Source organism: Myodes glareolus, chromosome 24 (genome assembly GCF_982192425.1).
Source record: "Myodes glareolus chromosome 24, mMyoGla1.1, whole genome shotgun sequence".
NCBI classification, from domain to species: Eukaryota; Metazoa; Chordata; class Mammalia; order Rodentia; family Cricetidae; genus Myodes; species Myodes glareolus.
In genome coordinates this window covers 7377106-7401181 of record NC_142049.1, presented here as the reverse complement: position 1 = coordinate 7401181, position 24076 = coordinate 7377106, and the positions used below count along the sequence as shown (strand labels likewise).

Sequence of the window (24076 nt, the reverse complement as noted above, 5' to 3'; positions counted from 1 at the left end):
AGCAAAAGGCTTGGAAACTGTGAATGGGTGGAGCATTCACGCTACTGGAAAGTTCTGACAGCAGAATTGACGTCAGTCCTTCGCATTTCTGGGGAGACGCCACAGAGCACCGCAGCTGACATGGGAGATCCCATCTGCAGGATCACAGCTCCCTGTCACGACTGACACCCCATTCTCCACCGGCATGTCTCGGGGAGAGAGGCCGGTAGCCATCAGGACCCGACTCTCACCTCTGACACCTACTAGTTGGGCAAATCGCCCGCCTGTCACATAGTAAATTTTCACATGTCATCAGCTGGGGTTTTCATATCCCGTTCCATCACCCAAGGGCTCAAAAGAGTGCAGGATCAAGAGATAGGACGAGCAAGTGAAGCCCTTTGTGACTTGCCAAGCACTGTTCGTTTACTGTCCTTGGTAGCAGTCACCAGACGTGCCATGGTGCCTGAACTGAGCTGTTCCCTACAGCATTCGTGTTCAGAGTCAATACAGATAAATCATCCTTTATAGCCCTCCAGGAAATAAGAGCACGGCTTATTTTTCTTTCTGAAAGACTGGGGTTGGGGCCGTTAAGCTAATACTGCTTGCTAACTTACATTCCAGAGCATCTCACTGCTTTCAAAGCCCATGATTACAGAGACAGTAGGAGGCGGAACCTAGACCCTGGAAGGGACAAAGAGGAACGGTCATGCAGCACCAGGCTCTAGGGTTCTTTCTACCATGGAGAAAGTGGTCGGGATGTAGACAGGGAGCATGTGTGTTATATTCGAAAGGGATAGTGGGTCAAGTTGACACTTCTCTTTGAAGGACCCAAGTCAAACGGAAACCTGACCTGTTTCGAGAACACTTTTTATTTTCTCTGAAAACCAGTTAGAGCAATTCAGAAAGGATTCAGAAATGTGAACTACTTCTCTTATTTTTTTAAATCTTAAAAATTAAGATTTAACTCAGGTAACAAAAATAAAATATTATACATTAGATATAAAAATACATGCCAAGTTAGCGTAGTAACACATGTTCATAAATCCTGTTCATGAGTCTGAGACAGGAAGATCTTGAGTTTGAGACCAGACACACACACACACACACACACACACACACACACACACACACACACAACTACCAACTACATTTCTTCTCTTTTTCTGCTTTTTAATCTTCCCCTTATATTTTATGTGCAGTATTGGGGGGCGCTCATGCTCCTGCACGAATGCAGAAACATGTGGAAACCAGAGACGGACAACAGGTATTCATCCTCAATTGCTCTCCAATTTATGTTTCTTTGTACAGTTTCTCACTGAACCTGGAACCCACTCATTCAGCTATATGGGGTAGGCAGTAAGCCTCAGAGACAGTCAAATTCTGCCTCCCAAAAATGATATTGCAAACACATGTGGCCGTGCTCGTAGGTTGTTATGCTTAGGTGGCAAGCACTTGAATGACTGAACCATCCCTCCAGCACCTTTTTCTGTTGGTTTGGTTGTTGATTTTTGGTTTTTTGTTTGTTTGCTTGCTTGCTTGCTTGCTTGTTTTTAATTTTTTGAGACAGGGTTTCTCTGTAGCTTTGAAGCCTGTCCTGGAACTAGCTCTTGTAGACCAGGCTGGCCTCGAACTCACAGAGATCTGCCTGCCTCTCTTCCCAAGTTCTGGGATTTAAGGCAGACACTACCACCAAGCTCTTTTGTTTGCTTTTTAAGTAAGAGATGGGGTTTTATAAAATAACCCAGGCTAGCACTGAACTCCAGGAAATCCTCCCGACTCAACCTCTCAAATAATAAAACTACAGAACAGACATACACCATCATTCCTGGTTCTGTGCCTCATTTTAAACAGAGTCAAAGGCGTATGTGGTACATTTCTGTTTGGGGAAGTGGGATCTCACTGCATTGCCCATACTGATCTCAAACTGTGAGCTGAAGAGGTCCCAGCTCACCATCCTGAGTAGCTTGAACTCCAAGTCCACACCACATGCCTGGCTAAAGTTTTCAAGAGATCCTATTTCTGCAGGCATATTGTAGGTAAATTAAGAAACATCAGGAGCTGGGTGGTGGTGGGGCATCCCTTTAATCCCAGCACTCAGGAGGCAGAGGCAGATGGATCTCTATGAGTTCAAGGCCAGCCTGGTCTACAGGGTGAGTTCCAGGACAGGCCCCAATGCTACACAGAGAAACCCTGTCTCGAAAAACCAAACCAAACCAAAACAAAACAAAACCGAAAAAAAAAAAACCAAAAAAAGAAAAGAAAAGTTCTGTCCAGGAAGTGAACCTAAAATTGGAATGTGTGAGTTTAGGTTGCAACACAAACTACCAGTTACGGCTGAAAAGGAAACAGCCCTATTTTCTGTGGACCGCCTCTTCTTTTCCTCACGCCCAAGCACTGGCCTCTTACCTGACTCTCTCCTCTTCAGCCCTCTTCAGGGCCGCATCCCGCTGCAGAACCTTTAAAATGGCGTCTTGTTCCTCCTCTGTCAGGAAGCTTAAGTCAATCATTCTGAAGTGCACCCAGGAAAAAACCAATAGTAGCGAATGTGGCTTGGGAGTCTCAGGGGAAAAACAGTTATAGAGAAACTATAACCAGGATGATGGCAGGATACGAAAATGAAATATTATCTTATTTGGTGGTAAAATGTCTTGTCTGTGCTCCACAAAAGTTTTAAACAGATGACATCAAAAATCCCAAAGATAAGGTCCCTCGAGGTAGTAGCAGTCTGGGACGATGAGCAGGTCTCAAGAAGATGCTGCGTTCCTGGCGTGTGCCTTCGTCAACATTCCTGGAGCGCACCCTCTCTGGACCAGTCTTAGACACGAACGCTCCATGAGCATCACCATCTTGAGAGACAGTCACTTTGGGGCATTCCTGACCTGGAGGATGGTGAGACAGCAAACACCAATCAATGAGAAGAAATGCCTGCCTGTAAGCGCCGCTCGGTGGTACATTTTAAAATGACCAGAGGTGATGGTTTCAGAGAAGAGGAAACCAGTTCTGCCAGCCTCCTCCTGAGCTCAAGGTCAATGTGTCAGAAGCATGCTTCCATCCAGCTCTAGACCACAGGGATAGGACGCACAAAGATGTCTGTCAATGTTTAACAACTCACCTGAGCAGCAGGCGTTCCCTCTCTAGAAATTCCTGCCTAACATATGATGCTGGAATTCAGCAGGCCCAGGGAGAGGCCACCTCAGGCATCAAGGAATCATGGGAAAGAAATGGAAAAAAAGAGAATCTGAGGGCTGGCCACTTTGCAGATGGGAGCATTTCGCTGGCATGGATCTATATTCTGCAGTACAGCAGAACTCAGCCTGGTCAAATCTACAACATGTTGTCGTTACTGCACCTCTGACCTTCATAGGGCCCGGAGGGACCTGCCAAGCTTGTCTTTCTTCATTTCTGAACACTTAATGCTAGGCACATATAAAACTGGGGGAAAGGAAGAAAGAAATACAGTTCCAATACACCCCCCACCATCCCAGGTCAGTACCCGTGAGTCACAAGATAGGGAAGAATCCTGTTTTGCTAGATACATTCAAAAGATGGGTGAAATAAGAGGCTGAAGTTTGAAGAAATGCCATGAGGAAAGATCTCAGAGATGATTTACTTGGATATGGCTCGTTTTAACAAGTCTAGAGCGGCATTTGCAGAACAGACACTCAAAGCCATGGGCTTAAGTCATCCTTAAAGCGCCCCCATTTAAGAAGAAGAGGAAATGTGTATACGAGTGAATGAACTTTATGCATAGGTACCTTGCAAAACTGCACCGGGCAGCTACCATAAGCATTGGCTTTCTAGTTAGAAGCCACTGATCAAGTCGTTCTACTCGAGGTTTTATACGCTCCTTTAGACTCAGTGTTAGGATGTCCTCTGCAGACCACAATGGCTAAGCAAAGTGGTGGCTAGGAAAAGAACACATCTTGCACTCCGTACCAAAAGTAGCCACTAAAAAGACATTCTTGCCTTTCTTTGGAGCCCACACTTTTGTTGCTACATAAGATCGTGCTTGGTCAAATCTGACTCCAACTTTTTTTGTGTGCGCTTTTTGCTTGTTTTTGTATTTTTCTTCTTCTTATTTTTAATTTGTTTTGATTTTCATTTTTTTGTTTTTTTGTTGTTTTTTTTGTTTTTTTCTTTGGTAAAGAGAGAGAGAACCTGAAGTTGGGTGGCAAGGGAGGTTGGGAGAATCTGTGAGGCATAGGGAAAGGGGAAAGAACGTATTGTATGAAAACAGTTTTAATACAAATTTTTTAAAGAGAAAATAAATGTTCATACACACCAATATTGTGATTGGCTCTGTTTTCCAATTGTCTTTGTAATATGAAATTTGAGATTCATAAACAGAAACTGATAACTTTGTTTCATTTTCCCATAATTTTTATTTTGTCACAGAAACTACATATATATATACATATATATTACATTATTTTAAAAGTCTCTTTTTAAAATCTTCATATACTTGTATAGGCTATACCCTTCCTGTCTACCTTGGAATCTGCTTATCCTTCAAGGAAGATCAATGTTGTCTCTTCCATGAAGCCTTTACTAACTTCCATAGCCAGGAATAAAACCTAGAATAAATTATTGTTGTTCCTAACTTTTCATGCCCTCCCTGTAATAGACTTGAACCTGATCCGCCTGATTCAAGATCACTGTGGCGGACCCACAGCTACAAAAGAAAAACACAAATGCTTATCTCTAGAAGCTGCTAAAGTTTCACATTTGCTACAGAAGCCTAGCTGATACAAAAGCCACCTCCTTTGCCATATACAAATATATGTGTGTATATAAATGTGTACGTATGTGTATATATGCATATATAAATATATTTAATCAATGCATATGGATATGTATGTCCTTTATCTAGATATAATTGCAATACTGAGTGTTTTATGTTACCGAGAGAGAGATCCACTACTTTAATTGCTTTCAGACCTCCTATTTTACTAAGTCGAGTAACCATGTGAGAGAAGGGGGTTTGGTTAGAGTAAGCCTCACTGACATGACATTTGAACAACACTTGAGAAAGATGAAGAGATACACCATGCTGATATTAGGGCACCCTGAGGTGGGAGAGAAACCCGCAGATTGTCTAGGGCTGGGCACCACAGAGTAAGGAAGGATAACAGGAAGAGCAGGCCAGAGAGGATGATGGAGGAGGGTTAACTGTCTATGTGTTACTTTCATTGGTTAATAAAGAAACTGCCTTGGCCTTTTTGATATGCCAGCCCTTAGGTGGGTGGAGTAGACAGAACAGAATTGTGGGAGAAAGAAAGCAGAGGCAGTCAGACACCATAGCTCTCCTCCTCGAGATGGACCCCGGTTAGACTCGTCCCGGTAAGCCACAGTCAAGTGGCAACACACATTAATAAAAATGGGTTAATCAAGATATGAGAGTTAGCCAATAAGAGGCTAGAGATAATGGGCCAGGCAATGTTTAAAAGAATATAGTTTCCATGTTATTATTTCGGGTAAAGCTAACTGGGCGAGTGGCAGGACGCAGCCCACCATTCCCTCTACAGAGAGGAAGTGGTCCAGACTGCATTGGGTGCTGTGAGGACTGTAGGTTCTGGCTCTCAGTCTGAAATGGAGCAGTGTTGAGAAACGGCAGATAAAGGAAGAAGGGAACAAATGTTTCCTGGTGCCGCCAGCATGCCTGGTACCCATTCTGCCTCTCCATAGGATGATGCTGAGTGCCTCCAGCATGCCTGGTACCCATTCCATAAAATAATACTGAGGTGGGTCCTGTGTTAATACTGAGCCCAAAATAAGGCTTTTGTCATCAAGTGAGATAGGCAATTGTTTTGACATGATAGATGACCCTGTTGCTGGCATCTCATTCCGTGCCCACTTCCACACAGACTTCTCAAAACGAGATGACAAAATCAAGTTTTTCTGCCTGTGAACCATCATTCCCTTCTTAAACACAAAGGCTCATGACTGTAAAACAAACATTATGTCCCCTGAAGTGCCTGCCACTCTTTCCACACCCTCCCTGTGAAGAGGGGATTAGCAATACCTGTAAGGAGGAGAAGCCAAAAGGGAACATCACACTAATTCACGTGATCCCCAGAAGTAGCCCAGCAGTGAGCAGAAAGCTCCCCTGGTGTTCAGCCTCCCACCCACCTTCAGCATGCTGCCAATGTTCTATGTATGACTCAGATCCAACAAAAACATACGTGAAGCTGAAAACCCTTTGCTGTCTTTCCATGGTCCAATTACCGAAGCTGAACGTCCTCAGTGTGGCCTAGGAAATCACACCTCTTTCTTCCTCAAGCTCTCTCCCTTCCAAACCAGCTATGACGAGCGTCTGTAGTTCCTTCAGTCACTGGGTCTTCACACAGTCTAGTCTTTCCTTCTAGGTCCTGATTTACACGCTACTTCCTGCACTAGGCACCTCCAACAGCTCTAGACCAGGTTGGAGTCCCTCTGTGTGCTCTGTCAACGTCTGATTCAGAGTGTCACCGTGGACATCAGCCCATCTCAAACTCGGGGCTGCTCATTTGCCAACCCACCTGTTTGGAGGTATGGTTCGGGTTTCTGAGAGTTTTGTGTCCACAGCAACTGCCACTCAAATAGGAATGAAAGCACTGGTAGAAATGAAAGAAGCCCAGCGACACAGAAGGGAAACTGGGGAGCTTTGCATGGGGACTGCGTGACATTTTCTGTGTGTCATCCCTGCCGTGGCTCATCTGCAAAAGGGAGTGCCCCTCCCATCAGCACTCAAAAAACTGAGCCTGAGAGAGAAACTAGACCACAGCAGCACTTGCTTTTGCTGATAGTAAAGAGGAAATGAGGGGGTGGGGTGTGCAGCCTCAACCTCTGTCGCCTTGCTGACTTGACTCCGGTTAAAGCCTGGGTAGCTAAAGACTCTCTTTCCCAGCATGCTCTGCCACGAGAAGGGAGCCAGAACCCATCCCTTGCTTTCCTGAAAAGCTGTTGGTGGCGGTATATCAAACAAGGCCTCACGCCCCAGTCAAGGGGCTGAAAACTCACGTTAGTAGCGACTCTCACATGACAAGCTATTCAGAAGAAAAGCAAATTGTTCTAGCTGTCCCATGGCATCAAGGATGAAAACTAAAAGGAAGTGGGGGGGACCCGCTGAACGATTGAAAAGGAACAGAAACAGACGTGTCTGAGCAGGAGAGAATGGAACTTCACTAAAAATATGATAAAAAAAAATAAAACAAAACCAAGAAAAGCTCTGCCCAATGACCTCTCATTCCTGGTAGTAATCCAAGCCCCATGGGACATAGAGCTAAAAGTCTCATAACCTTTCTAAAGCACAGTGACGTTGAAGAATTCATGGACTAACCCACAGGTGCTGCAGGAGACGCTGAGGATGGAGTCAGCACCCTCAGAGTCCTTGTCTGCCTTCCTCCCAGCAGAAAGACCTCCCTGAATGTCCTACAGCACAGGTGTGTGCGATCAGGCATAAATACAAACGCTTGCATCAATGTGAAGCCAGCTTGCAGTTCTACATGCCGGCTTCATTCCACCTTGCCGTCTGGAACCACATCTATCTCAGTGTCCCTTCACATCCGCATCGCTGCCTTTCTCGTCTGTCTCTGGCTTTCTTCTGAGGGTTCTGGATTGGCTCCCTTACGTTTATTCATCTGCCTATTTGTAACCTCTGGGCCGTCTTCCCACGTAAACGTCTAGATTCTGTATCTGGCATTTAACCCACGTTCGTATCTCTGAATTCTGTTGTGAAGGAGCTCCTCTTTCAAAAGAGACACGCGGCTTGTCTCTTCAAGCTTCTTCTGTCCCTGTGTTGAGATTTGTGCTTTCACTGGTCTGGGTACTCATTTGGGTTTTATCTGGAGCTCTTTCCTGGGAGCAGTTTTTCCTTTCGAGCTCAACGTCACTTTCAGATTCCGCTTCTGCGAGCATTTCCAGTTCAGTCACACAGTTGGCAGAGTTTATTTATTTAAACCCTCTCTCCTTCCCTCACCCCCTCTCTTGGTGTGTGTGCATGTGCGTGTGTGGATGCGTGTGTGGGCGTAAGAGCACAAGTCTGAAGACAACCTGGGGAAGTCAGTTTGCTTCCTCAGCCAGGGAGGATCAGGTCATCAGACTTGACAGCAGGTGCCCAGGTCCAGAGATACGCACTTTCTAAGATGTCCCCACATGGAGTGTCTGTCTGACCAGGCCTGGGATCACTATAAAAGATCCCCCCAGGAGGTCAAACTTAGCCGATGACCGGCTAAAAAGTTCAGCAATTACTAAAAGCTAAACACATTCCTTTACTTGTCAACTGATTTTCAGTTGCAGCGAGAGGAGTGGGTACGCCCACGCCCACGCCCACGCCCACCTGGCGGTCACCCCTGCGGCACAGCATCTTCACGAGTTCTTTGTGCAGACAAGGGAATTGAGACAAAGAGGATGAGACAGACACGTGCTTCGGGCCACACAGCTGCCTAGCGTCAGAGCCAGGCCTCTCCAAGGAAACTTTTCTCGGACAGGCTGTATCCCGTTCCGGCGGAAACACGGCTCATTATTTGAGCTGGCCTGCTTTTCACAGCATTCCTGAAATCTGCGCACTGAGAGCACGCAGGAACTACAGACGCATTCTAGATTTAATTATTTCCAAGATTTCATAGCTAAAGGAGGGGAGTGGAGGAGCCAGCTGATTCCTTAACTAGACGGGAATTAGCCCAGAAATATCAGGTTCACCCAACTGGAGCTGTCAATAGCTGGGACTTTAAAAGCCTTATTTGGGTAGAGTTATGTCCATTTCCACCCAGGCTGGGGGTGGGGAAGTGAGAGACCCTCTCCATATGTATTAACTTGGGGTTCCCAAAGCTTGCCACTACATCACCTGAAAAACTTTTTTAAAAAAATTTCCAGGGGAAGGCAAGGCACTATCAAGAATGCTTGGGAGACATGGACACAGGCAATGGAAAAATGGCTAAATCAGAACAAAGATCAATAAGGCACACATACGAGACTGCAACCATGAGACCCTTCACTCTGTATACTAATTTTACAATTTTCGAGAAAGAAATCCATTCAGGCTTCTTTATATTCTCTTTCCCTGCTCCTACACACCCCCAAGAGAGTCTCTCGTAACAGGTCAGACGTAGGACCCCATCTGGGAGATTTTTGTTACAGGCTCCAGGTGACTATCATAGAGTGCGAGATCAGACCACTTAACTAACTTGTCTCTTCTCTCTGAACCCTGCTCGAATCCAGTATGAAGGAATGAAGCAAGCGAAGTATCCAGGGCACAAAACATGAAGCAATGCCACTGAGTCCAGCATCGTGCACCGGCACCCTGAGAATGAATGTCTCCCTAAGAGCGATGCTGCCGGGATACAAGTGTTAAGAAGACACTGAAGATGTTACCAGTACAATAGCAACATTTACCACCCTTGCCTCAAAGGCTACGGTGCCCTAGGGCACCTCAGGCTCCTCACCCTCATCTCATAGCCGCTCATATCTCTGCTCATCCCATGAAGCATTCCATCGAAGACACACCAGCTCTTAGAACGCACAAGGTCTTACCTCGCCCTCCTCATTTTCTAAACAGATGCTTTTGTAATCCAGCGTCTGCCGTGAGTATTCTCTATGCCCCTGCTATAGCGGCTTGCTGGGCTGTAGCTGAACATACTGACTTCTGTTCTCCTTGGAAGACGACCGACCTCTTGTGAGTCTTTGGAGACACCTTTAAGGACGCTGGGTTAGTTTCCTGGTCTGTACTTCAGGTTAGTCAGCATACCGGACAAGGTTATCACGATGCTGACATTTGGTCACAGGTAAAACAGAAGGTATAGTAGTGAGTGCCCCGTCAACCGCCCTTCACAAGGAGGCTCCGGCATTTTCCTAGCTCTCCCCTTTCCATGTCGCCTTGAGGCTGGAACGTGACTGCCACTGCTTTTCCTCTGACCTCAGGGGATGATCTTCCCTCTCCCACCCTCTCACCCCATTTTAGGGAGTAATTGCTGGTTTCTATGGGCATACGCGTGCAGACTCCACCACTGAGGACTTTAAAGAGACTTTTTAAAAGTCTTCTAACTTGAAGGTGTCAGTAAGAAAGAAGTGGGTGAGAGGATTCTATTCTTCAAGTGTCAAAATTTCTCAGTCTTCCCATTTAGGCTTTGACCCCCCATTCTAGTATACCATAAGTCAAAAGCATGACATTTTGGTTTCTGGTTCTGTATTTTTAACTTCTCCACTCTGATTCTACCATTTTGGTTTTTTTGTTTTGTTTTATTTTGTTTTTTCAGTAGTGTGGAGGACTTGGCATTATTGTGCCCCCAGAGTGTAGCATGCTGCTTGACACATAGCGGGTACCTCATTCATTGCATAACTAAAGGATAAAGGGAAAGGGCAGAGAGGAAAATCAAGTCAATTCAGAGACACACGCACACAACCCACACATACACGCCAAGCTGGCTCACAAGAGGCATATAAAAATGTTCCTGTTATCATCCACATATGTATTTGTTAACTCTACAGTAGGCAGAATGATGTTCTTTCAAATATTTCCACATGCTATTTTAAAAAAACTGTAAATATGTTGTAAACATGTAGCAAAAAAGAACTTTCCAAATGGCATCAAGGATCTTGTCGTAGGGAGAACATCCATGCTTTATTATCTAGGTAGCGCCAAAATGACCGTGGGGTCATTATGAAGGGCAGAGGACAACCAGGGGAGAGGGCGCGATACCCGGAAGAACACAGTTGGAAAGCTGGGTTGTGACCTTGGAGGAAGAACTCAGGGGCGCCACCTCCAGAAACTGGGAAAACGAGGAAACATTCTCCACAAAATTCTCCAGAGGAACTCAACTCCGTTGACCCCTTGATTTTAGCTCCCACGGCTCCTATAATTCACAAGCTGAAGGTGTTTTATGCCACCCAACTGAGCACGGCAGCACTATGTGCGTGTGTGCATGCGTGCGCGCGCATCTTTGGATCCCCGGCGCTGCCTAGGTGCCTGCGCTTTTGTTTTGTTTTGTGCTTAGTGTTTGGTTGTTGTTGTTCTGTCCTGTTTTGTTTTGTTTTGTTTTGCAGGAGTGGGGATAAAACCCAGAGCTTCACACGTTCTAAGCAAACGTTCTACCACTAAGTCACCTCCCCAGCACCCTGACTAAATGCAGCCTCCAAAGTAACTATGGGTGGCAAACAGCACTTTTTTCTCCGTGTCCAATAGTTCCCGTGCAGACTGAACTCTGAGGTTTCCTCCCAGTTCTACTTCCAGCCTCCTTCTCCATCGGTCTTGGATTATTAAGCAATCCAATAGATTCAGACTCAAGAGCCATCATTCTGGTTATGCTATACCACTACTTAAACACCTCCTTCAGAGCTTCCCTGATGCAAAAGCCAGTTCTTTATCCTAGTATTAACGCCATCCTTATTCTAAGGCCAGAAGTCAATTTTCCCATAGGCCTCTTCGTCGCCCTTGAATTCCAGCCAACCCACTCCTCATCCACTCCCTTCGTGTCATCGCCTGGTGGTTGTTTATGCTGCTTCCTCCATCTAGAACACCTTCCTTGAGTATCTTCATATCTTCTCTATCTGTCAAGTCCCAGCTTGAGTGGCACCTCCCCCACGAAACTGCTCCCACAACCCACTTCCTTTCACCAACGCCCCCACCACAATCCGGCAAGATTAACTCTTTCACCGAGCCCTTGAGATGTTACTGCATCTCATCTAGGAAGAAAGAACGCAGTCTTTGGAGTCAGGTAGACTGATACAAACCATGTGCACTCTCCTGGCACAAGCTGCTTAGCTTCCTGAGCTTCAGACCTGCCTATAGAATGGACATCATAACAATCTTACTAAGTTGCCAACAGACAGTGTCCAGAAGGCTAGCTGCTCACTAATGACTGCATCTGCATTATAGTCACTTCTCAGTGCACTTCTGACATACACACTCCTTAAGGGACAATTTCTCTGTAGCTCATTTTTAAAAACCACTTTACTTCTTATCCATGGTAGTGGAAAAAAAAATCGTTTGAATACTAAATAAGGTACTAAAAGTTTTGAAGCATTCCTCTAAGTTTCCTGCCCACCTGGACAAGGATGACCTCACCGCCAGATGTTTCAGAGCAGAGGATAAGGAAATTGGATCTTTCTTCAGCCTCGGTGTTGGAATTCTTTTGCATGTATGTAGATATATGCACAGGCACGCATGTATGGGCATATGCATATGTGTAGTGGTGTGTGGAAAAGCCAAACATCAATGCCAAGTGTCTTCCTCAATTGCTCTCCTCCTTACTCTTTGGAGACGGAGTCACTCACTGCTCCTGACTTTACTGTTTTAGCCAAATGGCTTCAGGTAAGCTCCAGCTAGCTGCCTGTCTTCCCCTCCCCACACTGCAATTACAGGTGGGACCACTATACCTGGCTTTGCTTTGTTTTGGTTTGTTGTTTGTACTGTGGTACTGAGGATTCAAACTCAGATCCTCGTGCTCAGATGGTAAGCCTGCTACCCACTGAGCCAACTCCTCCTTCGCCCTGATAGAAATTTTAAGACGGACACTTTGTGGAATCCGTCTTCGGCTGATGCTACTAACCCACGATTTACCCCAGCTGAGACATAAATAAGTATTGTTTTCATGAGCATAATTGTGCATTGCTATTGTGACATCATTGAACACTACCTCAAACAATAACCATTGTTCCAGAAGCGGTAAGACAAAGATGTTTTGACTGGTGATGTTTACAAAGCCATGAGATGGGTTCTCCATCCATGCTCAGGCATCTGTGCAGCAGAATTCCCTTCTTTTAAAGATAACCTTAAACCACTTCTATGGTGAGAAAGAAAATGCCCCCCCCATCTATTTGGCTGTGTCACGCAGGAAAACCGTGAGATTTAAATCCACAGCAGATTGTCTGGTCACTCACTTAACAAGCTTTCTGACCAGGATTAAGGTTCATTTGTTCCACTGTAAAACTGAGAGAAACCATTGCCAGCCTCCCCTGCTGAAACACTGCAGGGAGCCAATAGCACAGATCGGAAGGCATTTTGTAAACAAAAGGCTGCACAATTATATGGACCTATTCACTTTCTAACGCAGCTTGAGCTTCAAGCAGATGCCCTTGAGTTTGGCGAGCAGAAGGGTTCACAGTGCCCTGTAGAGGAAATGAAGGCCGCCTTCTTCAGCTGCCTTCAACTAGTTCCCAAAAGGAGCAGTACTATAACCACAGATCTTCTCAAACACCACTTGGAAACTCCTAGAAGCCTTAAGGAATATCTGGCCCGAGTAACATTCTCGAGTCAGAAGTGCGATGGCGTTACGGTAACTGTTGCATGATGTGAACTATCTGGTAATTTGGTCAGGACTTCTGCTCTGGCCTCATACTGAGCTGGTCCCTGACCCTTCAGATTCCAGCCATCCTTCAAGGAAGTGGTCATTTGCCAGAAAGACACCCCCTGCATATGAGAAGGTAAGAGAAATAGCCGCCTTCATGCAGAACTGCATTTAAGATTAATATTGAATGCCAAAAGCAGCAGCAGCAGCAGCAGCAGCAGCAGCAGCAACAGCAGCAGCAGCAGCAGCAGCAGCTCATTTCCCTCAAATTCCCTCCCTTTGCTTGTTCCCCAGTCTCCCCTGACTCAGACCCAGTAGGATCCTTCACAGAAGGATGAAAGTCCTAATGAGCAAATCTCATGAAATATTCAGCTGGTCTTTTGGAGAAAAACAGCTGGAGATGACCTTATGAATTCCACTAATTCCCCCTACCACACAGTTTAAAAATAACCAAAGAGCAAGTTCTACGGAGTGATGGCCTTTCCTTTAAAGGCAATAATATGCAAAGAGGCATGCTGGGGTCATTAGCGCAAACAGTACAGTCCCCGTGATAAATCTCTGGCCAGACGTTCCTATGAGAATCTGCCTTCGAAAGGTCAACATGGAATCTCATTGTGATGGCCTACCCTCCCCCACCCAGCCCCCGACACTTCACTATATAAAGACATGTGGATGCCATCAACCCCTCATGACCAGTGTAGCCATGAGAAACGACTCCTCCATCGGCAGAGTTTCCATCTTTATCTAACAAAGTGGTGGGCTCCTGCCTAGGGTCCTCTCTCAGTTTAAGGCTCCTTCCTAGGAGGTACATTTGATGACTCTTTACTGCCTCAAAACAGCAGTCCAGCCTCCAGCGGTACCCTGGGACCCCACCTCTGCCCCTGAGCCTTTCTCTCTGTTTTCCTTACGTGATTCCTTGAAGTTACTTAAACCTACCTCTCAGCCTCTGTTCCTTTGAGATAGCCAGCTCCCTCTACTGTGAGGCCCATCCAGACCTCCTTAAACGCCTATGTACCTTCCAGCATGTCTGCCTTCTTTGGAAAGATGAGGCTAGCCCGTCTCACAAATTACATTAGCATCTCTTCCACTATGGTCTCTAGAGCTTGTAATTATAGAGTGATTGTCTGTTTGCTTACTGTCTCCATTCACCAAGCTCCCCTGGAAGTGGAGATATCAGATTTGACTCCCCAGAATCCCCCAGCGCCAGACCCGTGTCTGCCATTCTGTGTTCTGTGACTTTGCACCAAATTCCACCAAAGTACCACACGCATTTCATGTTATTCCAAAAGATCAGCACTTTCTTCTTTTTTTTCCCCCAAGAAATGTTTTCTCTACTCAAAATGTGAGAAACTTTTCTCCAAGCTTTTGCCATATTAGGAAAAAACAATGTATATAGCTGCTCAGAACTATGACATAATCTTTGCCAGGGTTGAAAATATACATTACATTTATCCCAGAGAAACTTCCACTGGTTTGAAACCAACTGAACCACAGTTCTCAAAAAGGCAACACGAAGCTAAAAATGATGTCCAGCTTGGTGGGTTTCTTTTTCTTTTGCTGAGCCCAAAGGAATAATTATACACTTCCTTTTCTAAAGATTTCTCAACCAAATGCTGGAAACTTAAATGACAAATGGCAAGGAGGCATGCAATCTTCTACAGGAAAATCTGAGTGCCTTATTAACCACTAATAACACTGAAGTATGTGTGTGCTGTAGAAGAAAAGAGAACCAGTTAATTAGTGCAGTCCATTGGCTGGATGTGCATTCAGTGGAAGAGTCTGAAAAGAAACAGCCATTTCATCTTTCCCTTCCCATGTCCAATCTTAAATTATATAGAACATGCTATATATATTGTAAAAAAAAAAAAAACAAAACAACACACAAAACAGATCACCATCATTCATATTCCAGGAAAGTCCCTGAAGTTTGGAGAGATTAAGGAACTTAATTTGCATCCATACACTTCTAGCAATAGAGTCAGAACTTGCACCCAGATCGCTGGAATGCCAAAGTTCTTGACATATCAGGGAGAGAAGAAATAAAGATAGAAGAAAGGGCCAGGGGTATGGGGCTCTGCACAGGAACTCCCACGGAACCCTGCAGGATGCCTATAGGGCTGGACTTCCCTACCCAGCCCCTCGGAATGCCTAACACACGCACCTGCTAAACTTGCCATGTGATGCAGTCAGATTCATTTTGCATGTGGCTTCAATTTAGCAATGCCTGTAAAGAAACTCCGAGTCCGGGGTCCAGAGTGGGGTGACGATGCTACCACAACAGCACTTTCCCTGAATCTTTATAAAAAAACACAAATTCCTTTGCACTGACCTAGGAAAGAACTTGATGGTATTAGTCAAACCTTAAAACACCCCGAAAGGCAGGAAGGAGTAACTGATCACTGGCACTGTATCTACAGGGTCAGCTACGTCCTGCCTAGACAAATAAAGACCTGGGTTCTCATCCTTGCTTGACTACTAACGACCCTGCGCTTACTCACTTGGCTGGCTGACCACCCTTGTGAAATGAGGTGTACCTACCAACGTCACTTGTTCTTACACACGTAAAATCAAACAACAAATTAGATGCCACCTCCCCCTTCAAGTTGGCTAAGAGAAGAAATAACTACAGAGGCAGGCTATTTAAACTTCTCAAGAAAAACTAAACATCCTCCTGCTATATCATGCAAGAAATAATCTAAGCATATGATATGGTGATAGCAAAAGAGAGAAGAGTAATTAGGAAAACAGGACCCAAAAATAAACAAAAGTTTTCCGTCTATTTGTGTGTGTTGAGTGTGTAGATATGCATGAGTGTATGTGCATAAGTGTGTATGCATGTGTGTGTGTGTGATGTATGTATGTATGTATGTATGTATGTGCGTGGGGGGTGTTGCTAAAGTTTAAAGTCAGGACCTCAAACACCCTGCACACGCATTTCCCACAGAGCTACAGCCCAGACCCCCTTTTCTTTTCTCTATGCATCCCTCCCTCCTTCCTTTCTTACTGAGAATGCCCTCTCGCTGGGATTGGACAGCACACAGCTGATACAAGTCCTAAACAGGAAGACCCAGTTTTCATCATCCAGAAGACTCAGAAGCAAAGCTGTACCAAGTGCTCCCATTGGCACAGTGCTGAGGGCTTGCACGGCCTTGAGAACAAGCGTGCTGGAGGGAGACCAGGTGTGACAATGTGAAACCTGAGGGTGTTGGAGCTCAGCTGGCTCATCCAAGGTTATACAGGTGTTTGCCAGGTGTGACAATGTGAAACCTGAGGATGTTGGAGCTCAGCTGGCTCATCCAAGGTGATACAGGTGTTCGCCAGGTGTGACAATGTGAAACCCGAGGATGTTGGAGCTCAGCTGGCTCATCCAAGGTTATACAGGTGTTCGGTGAAAGAACTGAGAAGACAACACATGTGGCATTTGGGAAGGAGGGGAATAAATAACTAAAGACATCAGGGTCTATTTAAGGGTCAGCTGTGTAGTTAGAGGAGGAAAAGGGGTGAGGGCAAAGACTAGAGAGAGCTGAGGGTGGACTTGAGCAGGAATGGGCTTCAGACTAACCTGAGACAACTCATGACATTCAGTGCAGAAGACAAGACCCTGGAACTACTTTGGAGAGGCTGAAGTGCAGAAAAGGAGATGCCTAGGTCTCTACATACAGAAAAGCACATTGCCTTCTACTTAAGAAGTGGGCATTCCTTTGCCACCGTAAGTCATCAGCATACATATCTTTCCCAGGAGTAGAAACAGGCATCCTTGAGGCTTGGTTTCCCCTTGGCTCTCACAGTGGGTTTTGTGAGAGGACTTACGGAGGGCTGAGGGGGTGGGATCTAAACCCCGTCCTGAGGATGAAATCATCTGACCTTGGCATTGCTGACTGTTGTGTGACTACCTGAGGTAGCCGGCCCCGCCCATCAAGGTGCTCCCATCTGAGAATGTGACCAGTCACACGGCTGAACAGCCAGCAAGCCTGCCTTTCCAGACTGCATTTGCTGTTACCAGGCCTCAAGAATGCAATTAATGAGCGACCTGGACCTGTTCCCCAGGCTGGAAGTCTGGAAAGATTTCAAGGTGGTGATAGAGCCTCCAAGTCACAGGGAGGTTTAATCAAGCAGGCCTGGTTTTATAACAATGGTCTGCCAATCAGCCAAACTGCCGATGGGGGGCTGTAGAATAACTGGAGATGCTGAAGGAAAAGCCTCATACACAAAGGAGAGGAAGACCTAAGTTCACTGCAGACCCGTGTTTGGAAGGGAACCTAGAAAACAATCCTAGTGCTCTTAGGAGAATGACAGGTCTAGCTTCAGAGAGTGCTGAGTCAACCCTACAGAATTCTCATCATTTTATTTTAATATAGGAACCCTAAAATAATATCTATTTCATCGGGAGTCATTGGGTGAAATTCACAGGTATAATTCATACAATATAGAGCATGATGAGATTGAAAACAGCTCTTTCTTCATTCCCATTCCTAAGCAGCTAGCAAGCCGGGAGGCCAGTGTGGGGACCGGCGCTGTGGACAGCGTTACCCAAAAACTGATCTTGGAAAGCAGCTCTGACAAGGGAAGTTTCTCCTCCTCCACATCAGCTGTGAAGCGAACATGGAAGCAGATGCAAGGAGCAAGGGAGTTCTAGAGTGGAACTGCTTCTAGAACATCCCTCAGAGTTTTCTGGCATCTTGAGCTCAGCTGAAGGTATCAAGCCTCATGTAGACACTCATCAATGGAGGCACGAAGGGTTGTCTTGGTAAAATAATAATAATATTATTATTATAAATAATAATAATTATGTTACCTAAGAAGAAGCAAGATGTACACACAGTACTATACTATATTAACTATACTTTTTGTGAATGTGTGTTTGTAGTGTGTGTATATTGTGTGTATATTGTGGTGTATGTATTGTGCGTATTGTATGTCTGATGTATGTGTAGTGTGTGTGTAGTGTATTGTGTAGTATGCGTGTACTGTGTGTGTGTAGTGATGTGTGTGCATGTGTAGTATGTGTGTAGCATGTGTCTGTGCAGTATGTATGTGTAGCATGTGTCTGTGTGCAGTGTGTATGTAGCATGTGTCTGTGTGCAGTGTGTGTGTAACATGTGTCTGTGTGCAGTGTGTATGTAGCATGTGTCTGTGTGCAGTGTGTATGTTCTTTCAGCAGTGCTTATGTTTCTCTGATAAGCATGATAAGTTTCAACCAATCTTTCTCCAGGTTTCTCTGGAGTGAGATAATTCTCTCTCCTCTTCCTTCTCCTTCTCTTCTCCCTCTTCCTCTTCCCCTCTCCCCTGCTCTCTCCTTAGTTCTCACAGAAGACTGGTGTGTGATACAAAACCAAAGTCAATTTTAACCTTCTAAAGCATCTACCTCCTCCTTCACAAACGAAGTCATTGAAAAAGATGACCTCTCTCAGAGCGACCTGCCAGCAACAGGCGTTCTCGCTGGGATTGGGGGGGGGGGTGGAGAACACAACTCAAGCTACAGCAGAATTTGGGCTACAACAAGCCATGCCACAGCAACTTGCAAGCTTAGCACTTGTTTTATTTCAAATGCAAGAGGAAAGCCACCCCAAAATCTGTAGGAATTTACATAGTCTTTCTTTTGATAGTGCTTAGTTTTCCACAAAGCAGGACTATTTTGCCTACATTAAATGATCCCGTGTGTTTGCCATTCCCTTGACATACAGGCCTGTTGGAGTTCTACGAGGCCCCCTAACACTTCAGTCAAGACCAAGCAGAAAGGAGTAGGGACCCCACCTTACAATCAGAAGTGTAAGTGGCAACCTATTATCTACAAACGTCATCTGAAGCAAAGGCAGTCTTGTGGAACAGGGTCCTTCAAGCTGTGGCAGCTGATGCTGTAGACAAAGCATGAAGGTGATGGTACCCGATAACATCTGAGAGAATCGGTTGCTCGGCTTCTATGTGGCAAATACAAAATCTGGGGCCACAAAATTGTTCTGGGCTGTGCTGAGAAGAGACTAGGAAAATACATTGCTATCCTTAAAACACTGTTCTTGACGATGACTAAGTCATTAATATTAACTGATAACAATAGTAGTTAATATTAATTGAGAACGATGAGGCTTGCATAGCGCTCAGAATATGCCAGATGCTGTTTGAAGCACTTCCGGTCCATTCCCACCTTGAGCGCTCACAATGTGATATAGTAAGCTCTTCAGAAGAACCAGGAGTCCATCTTCAGTGTGCAAACCCTTGACCTCCCCACCTTCTTCAGTGGACATGTCACAGTGTGCAGATGGGATAGTCTGTACCTTTGTAGTCCTTGACTCCTGGTCACCTCTTAGCCATGACCTTCATGGACTCCATACCTTGATTCATTGTCTAATGTCTAGCTCAGAGTCTTTTCCTTAATATGACTGAAATTCCCAAAAATCCCAAGGAATGGAGTCCCTAGGATCCCCCCGTACTCCCACCCCCTCCAACTACAAGATGGACACTACTTAGCCACATTTTCTATGTGTTACTTGCAGACACCTTTACAAGGTAACTGCACTGGGTTTTGTTTTGTTTTTTTCCTCTCCAAGTTGGAAATTCCCTTCATAAACCTAAGGAGACTTCTCACCTTTGTCCTGAGACCAACTCTGGGAGGGAAGACACTTTCCTAGTGAAAGCTTGATGAACTCATAATGGAGCCGGCAGATCGCGGAAGCTGGACAGTGGGGATGGAGCAACACAATGGTATGAAAACAGAGCTTGAGTGTTCAGGGCTGCTGAACCACAGAATGCCTCAGATTCCTCCAGCCCGATTCTCCTGCTAGAGAGCCAAAGCCACCAAGAAAGAAAGCCCATGACCAACTTGCACAATGGAATAAGTAAATTGAGAGAGATTTGAAGGGAAATTTTGTCTAAAGTAATAAATTCTATGTTCCACTGATTTTCTGTGTTATATTTAAGAAAAAAAGCAGATGACCAAAAAAAAAAAAAAGTGAAGAATAACTATTGAGACTATAATGCTTTTTCACCTCTAATTTAGGGACTGCAATTATAATCATCAGCCCTGGGTTCTATAAGAAAGCAGGTTAAACAAGCCATGATGAGGAAGTCAGTAAGCAGCACCCCTTCATAGCCCCTGCATTAGCTCCTGCTTCCAGGCTCCTGCCCTGCTTGAGTTCCTGTTGTGACGTCCTTTGGCATTGAACTGTGATATAATAAAGCTTTTCCTCCCCTAGCTGATTTCATCATGGTATCACATCGCAGCAATATGAACTCTAACCAAGACCATGACAAAGAAGGTGTGGTATTAGCACAAAAACAGGCATGGAGACCAAAAACCCAGAAATAAACCCTACAGGTACAGCCATCTAATGTTCAGCAAAGTTCTCAAGCATATACATTTGGGGGAAAAGGCAGCTCCTTCCTGGATATTCACAGGTCGAAGCATGGAACTAAAGCTGTGTCTCTCATCCCGTACAATGTAAAAACTTAATTAAAAATAAATCGAATACCTCAGTGTATTTGAACTACAAAAGGAAAAATAAGGAAAACATTTCTATATATGGACATAGGCAGAGTCTTTCTGAAAAGGACTCTGGTAGAAGTAGCCTCAAATACTGATAAATGGGATTGGCAGGGTGAGGAGACAAGCTGCAGGATGGGAGACAATGCTACCAACTGCATGTCAGACACAGAATGAATTCCAAATATTTAACACACACACATACACACACACACACACACACTTACATCAAATCAATAATACATGAGTAAATAGCTCTCAGATGTCCAATAAATACATTAAAGTGTTCAACATTTTTAGCTATATGGAAGATGCATATTAAAACTATTTTGAGACTTCATCTCACCCAAGTCAGAGTAGCTATTAGCAATAAAACAAATGACAGCACATGGCGGTGAGTAGGTGGGGAAAGAAGAATCCTTGTCCCCTGTTGGTAGGGCTGTAGACTGGTACAGCCATCTTCTCAACAAGTTGAAAGGGGAGCTCCTGTTTGACCCAGTGGGACCCTCCTCTGTGTGTGTGTGTGTGTGTGTGTGTGTGTGTGTGTGTGTGTGTGTGCCTGTACCATCCTAACATAGAAAGCAGTCCAGGAGGGGAAGGAAGACACCTTATAGGAGAGGGGAAAGGGAGAGAGGGAGAAGATAATAGAATATAGGTGACAGAAAAGCCAGAATTAGAAACGCTTTGGGTGGTGGAAAGACCAGCAAGGGTGGGGGCTGGGGGAGGACAGTGAAAGAGAGAACGAATTAGAACAAAGTGTAATGAAGGGCACTAAGCATATAGAAATACCACAATGAAACCTATCGCTTTGTGTATCTTTATAAATTTACAAAAAGACGGGAGAGAAACAGACTAGGTTGGATAATTGCTAAGTTGCTCAGAAAACCATTAGAGAGACAGAACAATGAACAGGGGAGAAGAGAGAGGAAGAACGAGCCGGCGGAAGATGAGGAGCAGAAGCTGTGACATTTCTATGTCACCTTGGATCTTACTTTACTTTCCATAATTCCACAGGTCCACAGAGCTGGTGACGAAAACCCATCTCCATCATCTAGGTTTCCAGACCAGTTTCGATCAGCCCTGGGGCTCTTTACCCGTTCACCTCACAGCTAAGCAAAGGATGCATGGTTTTCCCTGCGTTGTTTGCTTTAATCTCATGCAAATCTATAGTTAGCCCAAAATGGAAAGATTAACTTTAAAACCTCCTAAAGCAAGTCCATGCCAGCCACTGCTAGTGCCATCATTTCATGGAGGGGGGAGGAGGCCGTGTTGAGCACACACAAAACCTCTCCTGTCTCCACAAGTCTCCCCCAGCTCTGAACTCACCAGTGGACCAATTACTTCTATCATGTAATCTCTCTCCTGCTCGTCCACAAAAAACAAACACGGTGGCACTCGCCTCTCCTCATTCAGAGCACAACTTCTTAGACTGTGTGTTGTGACCCACATTGGACGATGTAACTGGATGGACGGGGAGGGGGGGCTGCAAAAAATTCAGCAACTGTAAAGATTTTTAAATACACAACAACCAGAAATTCAAAACAAATGTGCACCTAAATACATGTGTTTCTGGTGGTGCTTACTTACACAGTACCATGTGATGTCACGGCAGCTAGGTGTTTAATATACAGTCTGCATTGCTCATTCTGCCATGCCACCAAAGACCAGCAAAGGCAGTCTTAAACACTTCCACCCAGACTCAAGACTATATGCCACCAACCACGGTGTTTTCACTGTAATGCGTGCGACTTCCCAATCTTATAGAAACATAATGGTTTCCTCCCAGTCAGTAATGTTATTGTCATAATTTACAGGACATAAAGATTTCCAGATACCATCACTTCTCTACACATAAGTATGCATTAGCATGTCTCTGGGTTGTATTGTGTTAGCACATTTGATGTTTCCATTGCTGACTTCAGCTTCATTTTAAAACATCACCCAGTGAACTTTGCTTTGGGAGGAGGACAGAATTTCCAACTGTTTCTGAGATGGTCCTCGACAGACTTCTGCCATCCTGTAGCAACGTATGTATGCAAAGAGGTAGAGATAGCATCCATTCTTACAAAATTAAAATGCCAATCAATCCTGAACAGGGTTGAAGATGCTTTACAACCTTTAGCATCAAATATTAGCCAAGATTTAATCCTCTATAAAAATAAGCAAGCATATCCATCTCACATGTATGTAAGTTTATGCTATTCTTTAATGATAAGATTATATGCATAACAAAAAATTGCTTCATAAATTTCCTTATAATTTATTAGCAGTAAGTATTTGATTTTCTACCTACTTTAAATAGCTTATATATTCAGGATCTCATAAAAAAATTGCTGGCAAAAGTAACTGGCGGGAAGGAAATATGTGAGAAGCCCCAAGTCAGGGTCAGACTCTTTCACGTCCTTTCTCTGGATGACACAGCTCAGCCTTGAGCAAAAACTTAAAGAAAGTGTTGGATGGATAAACGCACCCCTTCCACAGTCATAAACTCGATAAATTATGAAGTCACAATGCCTTGTGCTACTTTTCTTTGCTTCCCAAGGCCAATCATAGCTGTGCCCATCTTTCTCACAGGGCCCCAAGGAGCTGAAGGCCATCTCATCTGAGCGCGTGCAGCAGCAGAAGCATATATCACTTTCATAAAGGCCAGGGAGCTACATCAATCATTTGTCGTGTGATCTCGTGCTAATATCTTTGAATCTCCGCTTTTCCGTTTAAATGGAGGACAGCACTTTGCAAAGTTGCTGTGTGAAGGTTATGGTATGGGGTTTGTAAAAGCCTGTGACTGACGCAACCTCACCCTATTCTCCGTAGACATCTTTACCCTCCCATAGAAACCGCTAGGCACCAATGTCCACACCACAGCTATAAATGGAGGCTAGTACTCTCTCCTAAAGATTAAAATTTGCTCCCGTCCATAACACACAAGCCATATGGATAAATTAAACATACAACAAGGAGGAAGTGCTGGAGAGGTGTCTGTCATTAAAGTCTATGCTCACAACCAAAACATCAAGAAATATGGTGAAATAAACGGGAGGGCTCTTAGGATGACATTGTGAAATCCTCTCCCCACAAGCCATGCCATAAGAGACCCTGTCTGGGACTCGCTTGTCTCCTTCATAGATAGATTCATGCAGAGGCCATCGGCAACAACAAGTGAGAATTAAAGACACTTACCAAGTTGAAAGGAGGCGAATTGAGATGCTGGAAGGGAGGAGGGGAACTCTACTGTTCCCTGCTAGGGACATTGTTTGTTCTCAGGACTGGGAGTGCCTTAACCCAGGGTGGTAACTCTTCCCCCAAGTGTAGAGCTGCCTGGCAGTATATTTGCTCTTGATGTGTCATGGGTCATGAG

The 24076-nt window shown here is 44.9% G+C and overlaps 1 protein-coding gene across 10 annotated transcripts in view; it reads right to left on the bottom strand.

The window, feature by feature from the left end:
* Sytl2 (synaptotagmin like 2) overlaps positions 1–24076 on the bottom strand; it is a 99774-nt gene that overhangs the window by 56815 nt on the left and 18883 nt on the right. For 9 of the 10 annotated variants that reach the window (XM_085682989.2, XM_085682991.2, XM_085682993.2 and 6 more), the window contains exon 2: positions 2386–2858. In XM_085682989.2, the coding sequence (XP_085539115.2) occupies positions 2386–2486 (101 nt within the window). In that variant the 5' untranslated portion in view covers positions 2487–2858. Of the gene's footprint in view, positions 1–2385; positions 2859–9489; positions 9637–24076 lie in introns of those variants that run through there. The other variant, XM_087901475.1, reaches the window with a different exon arrangement.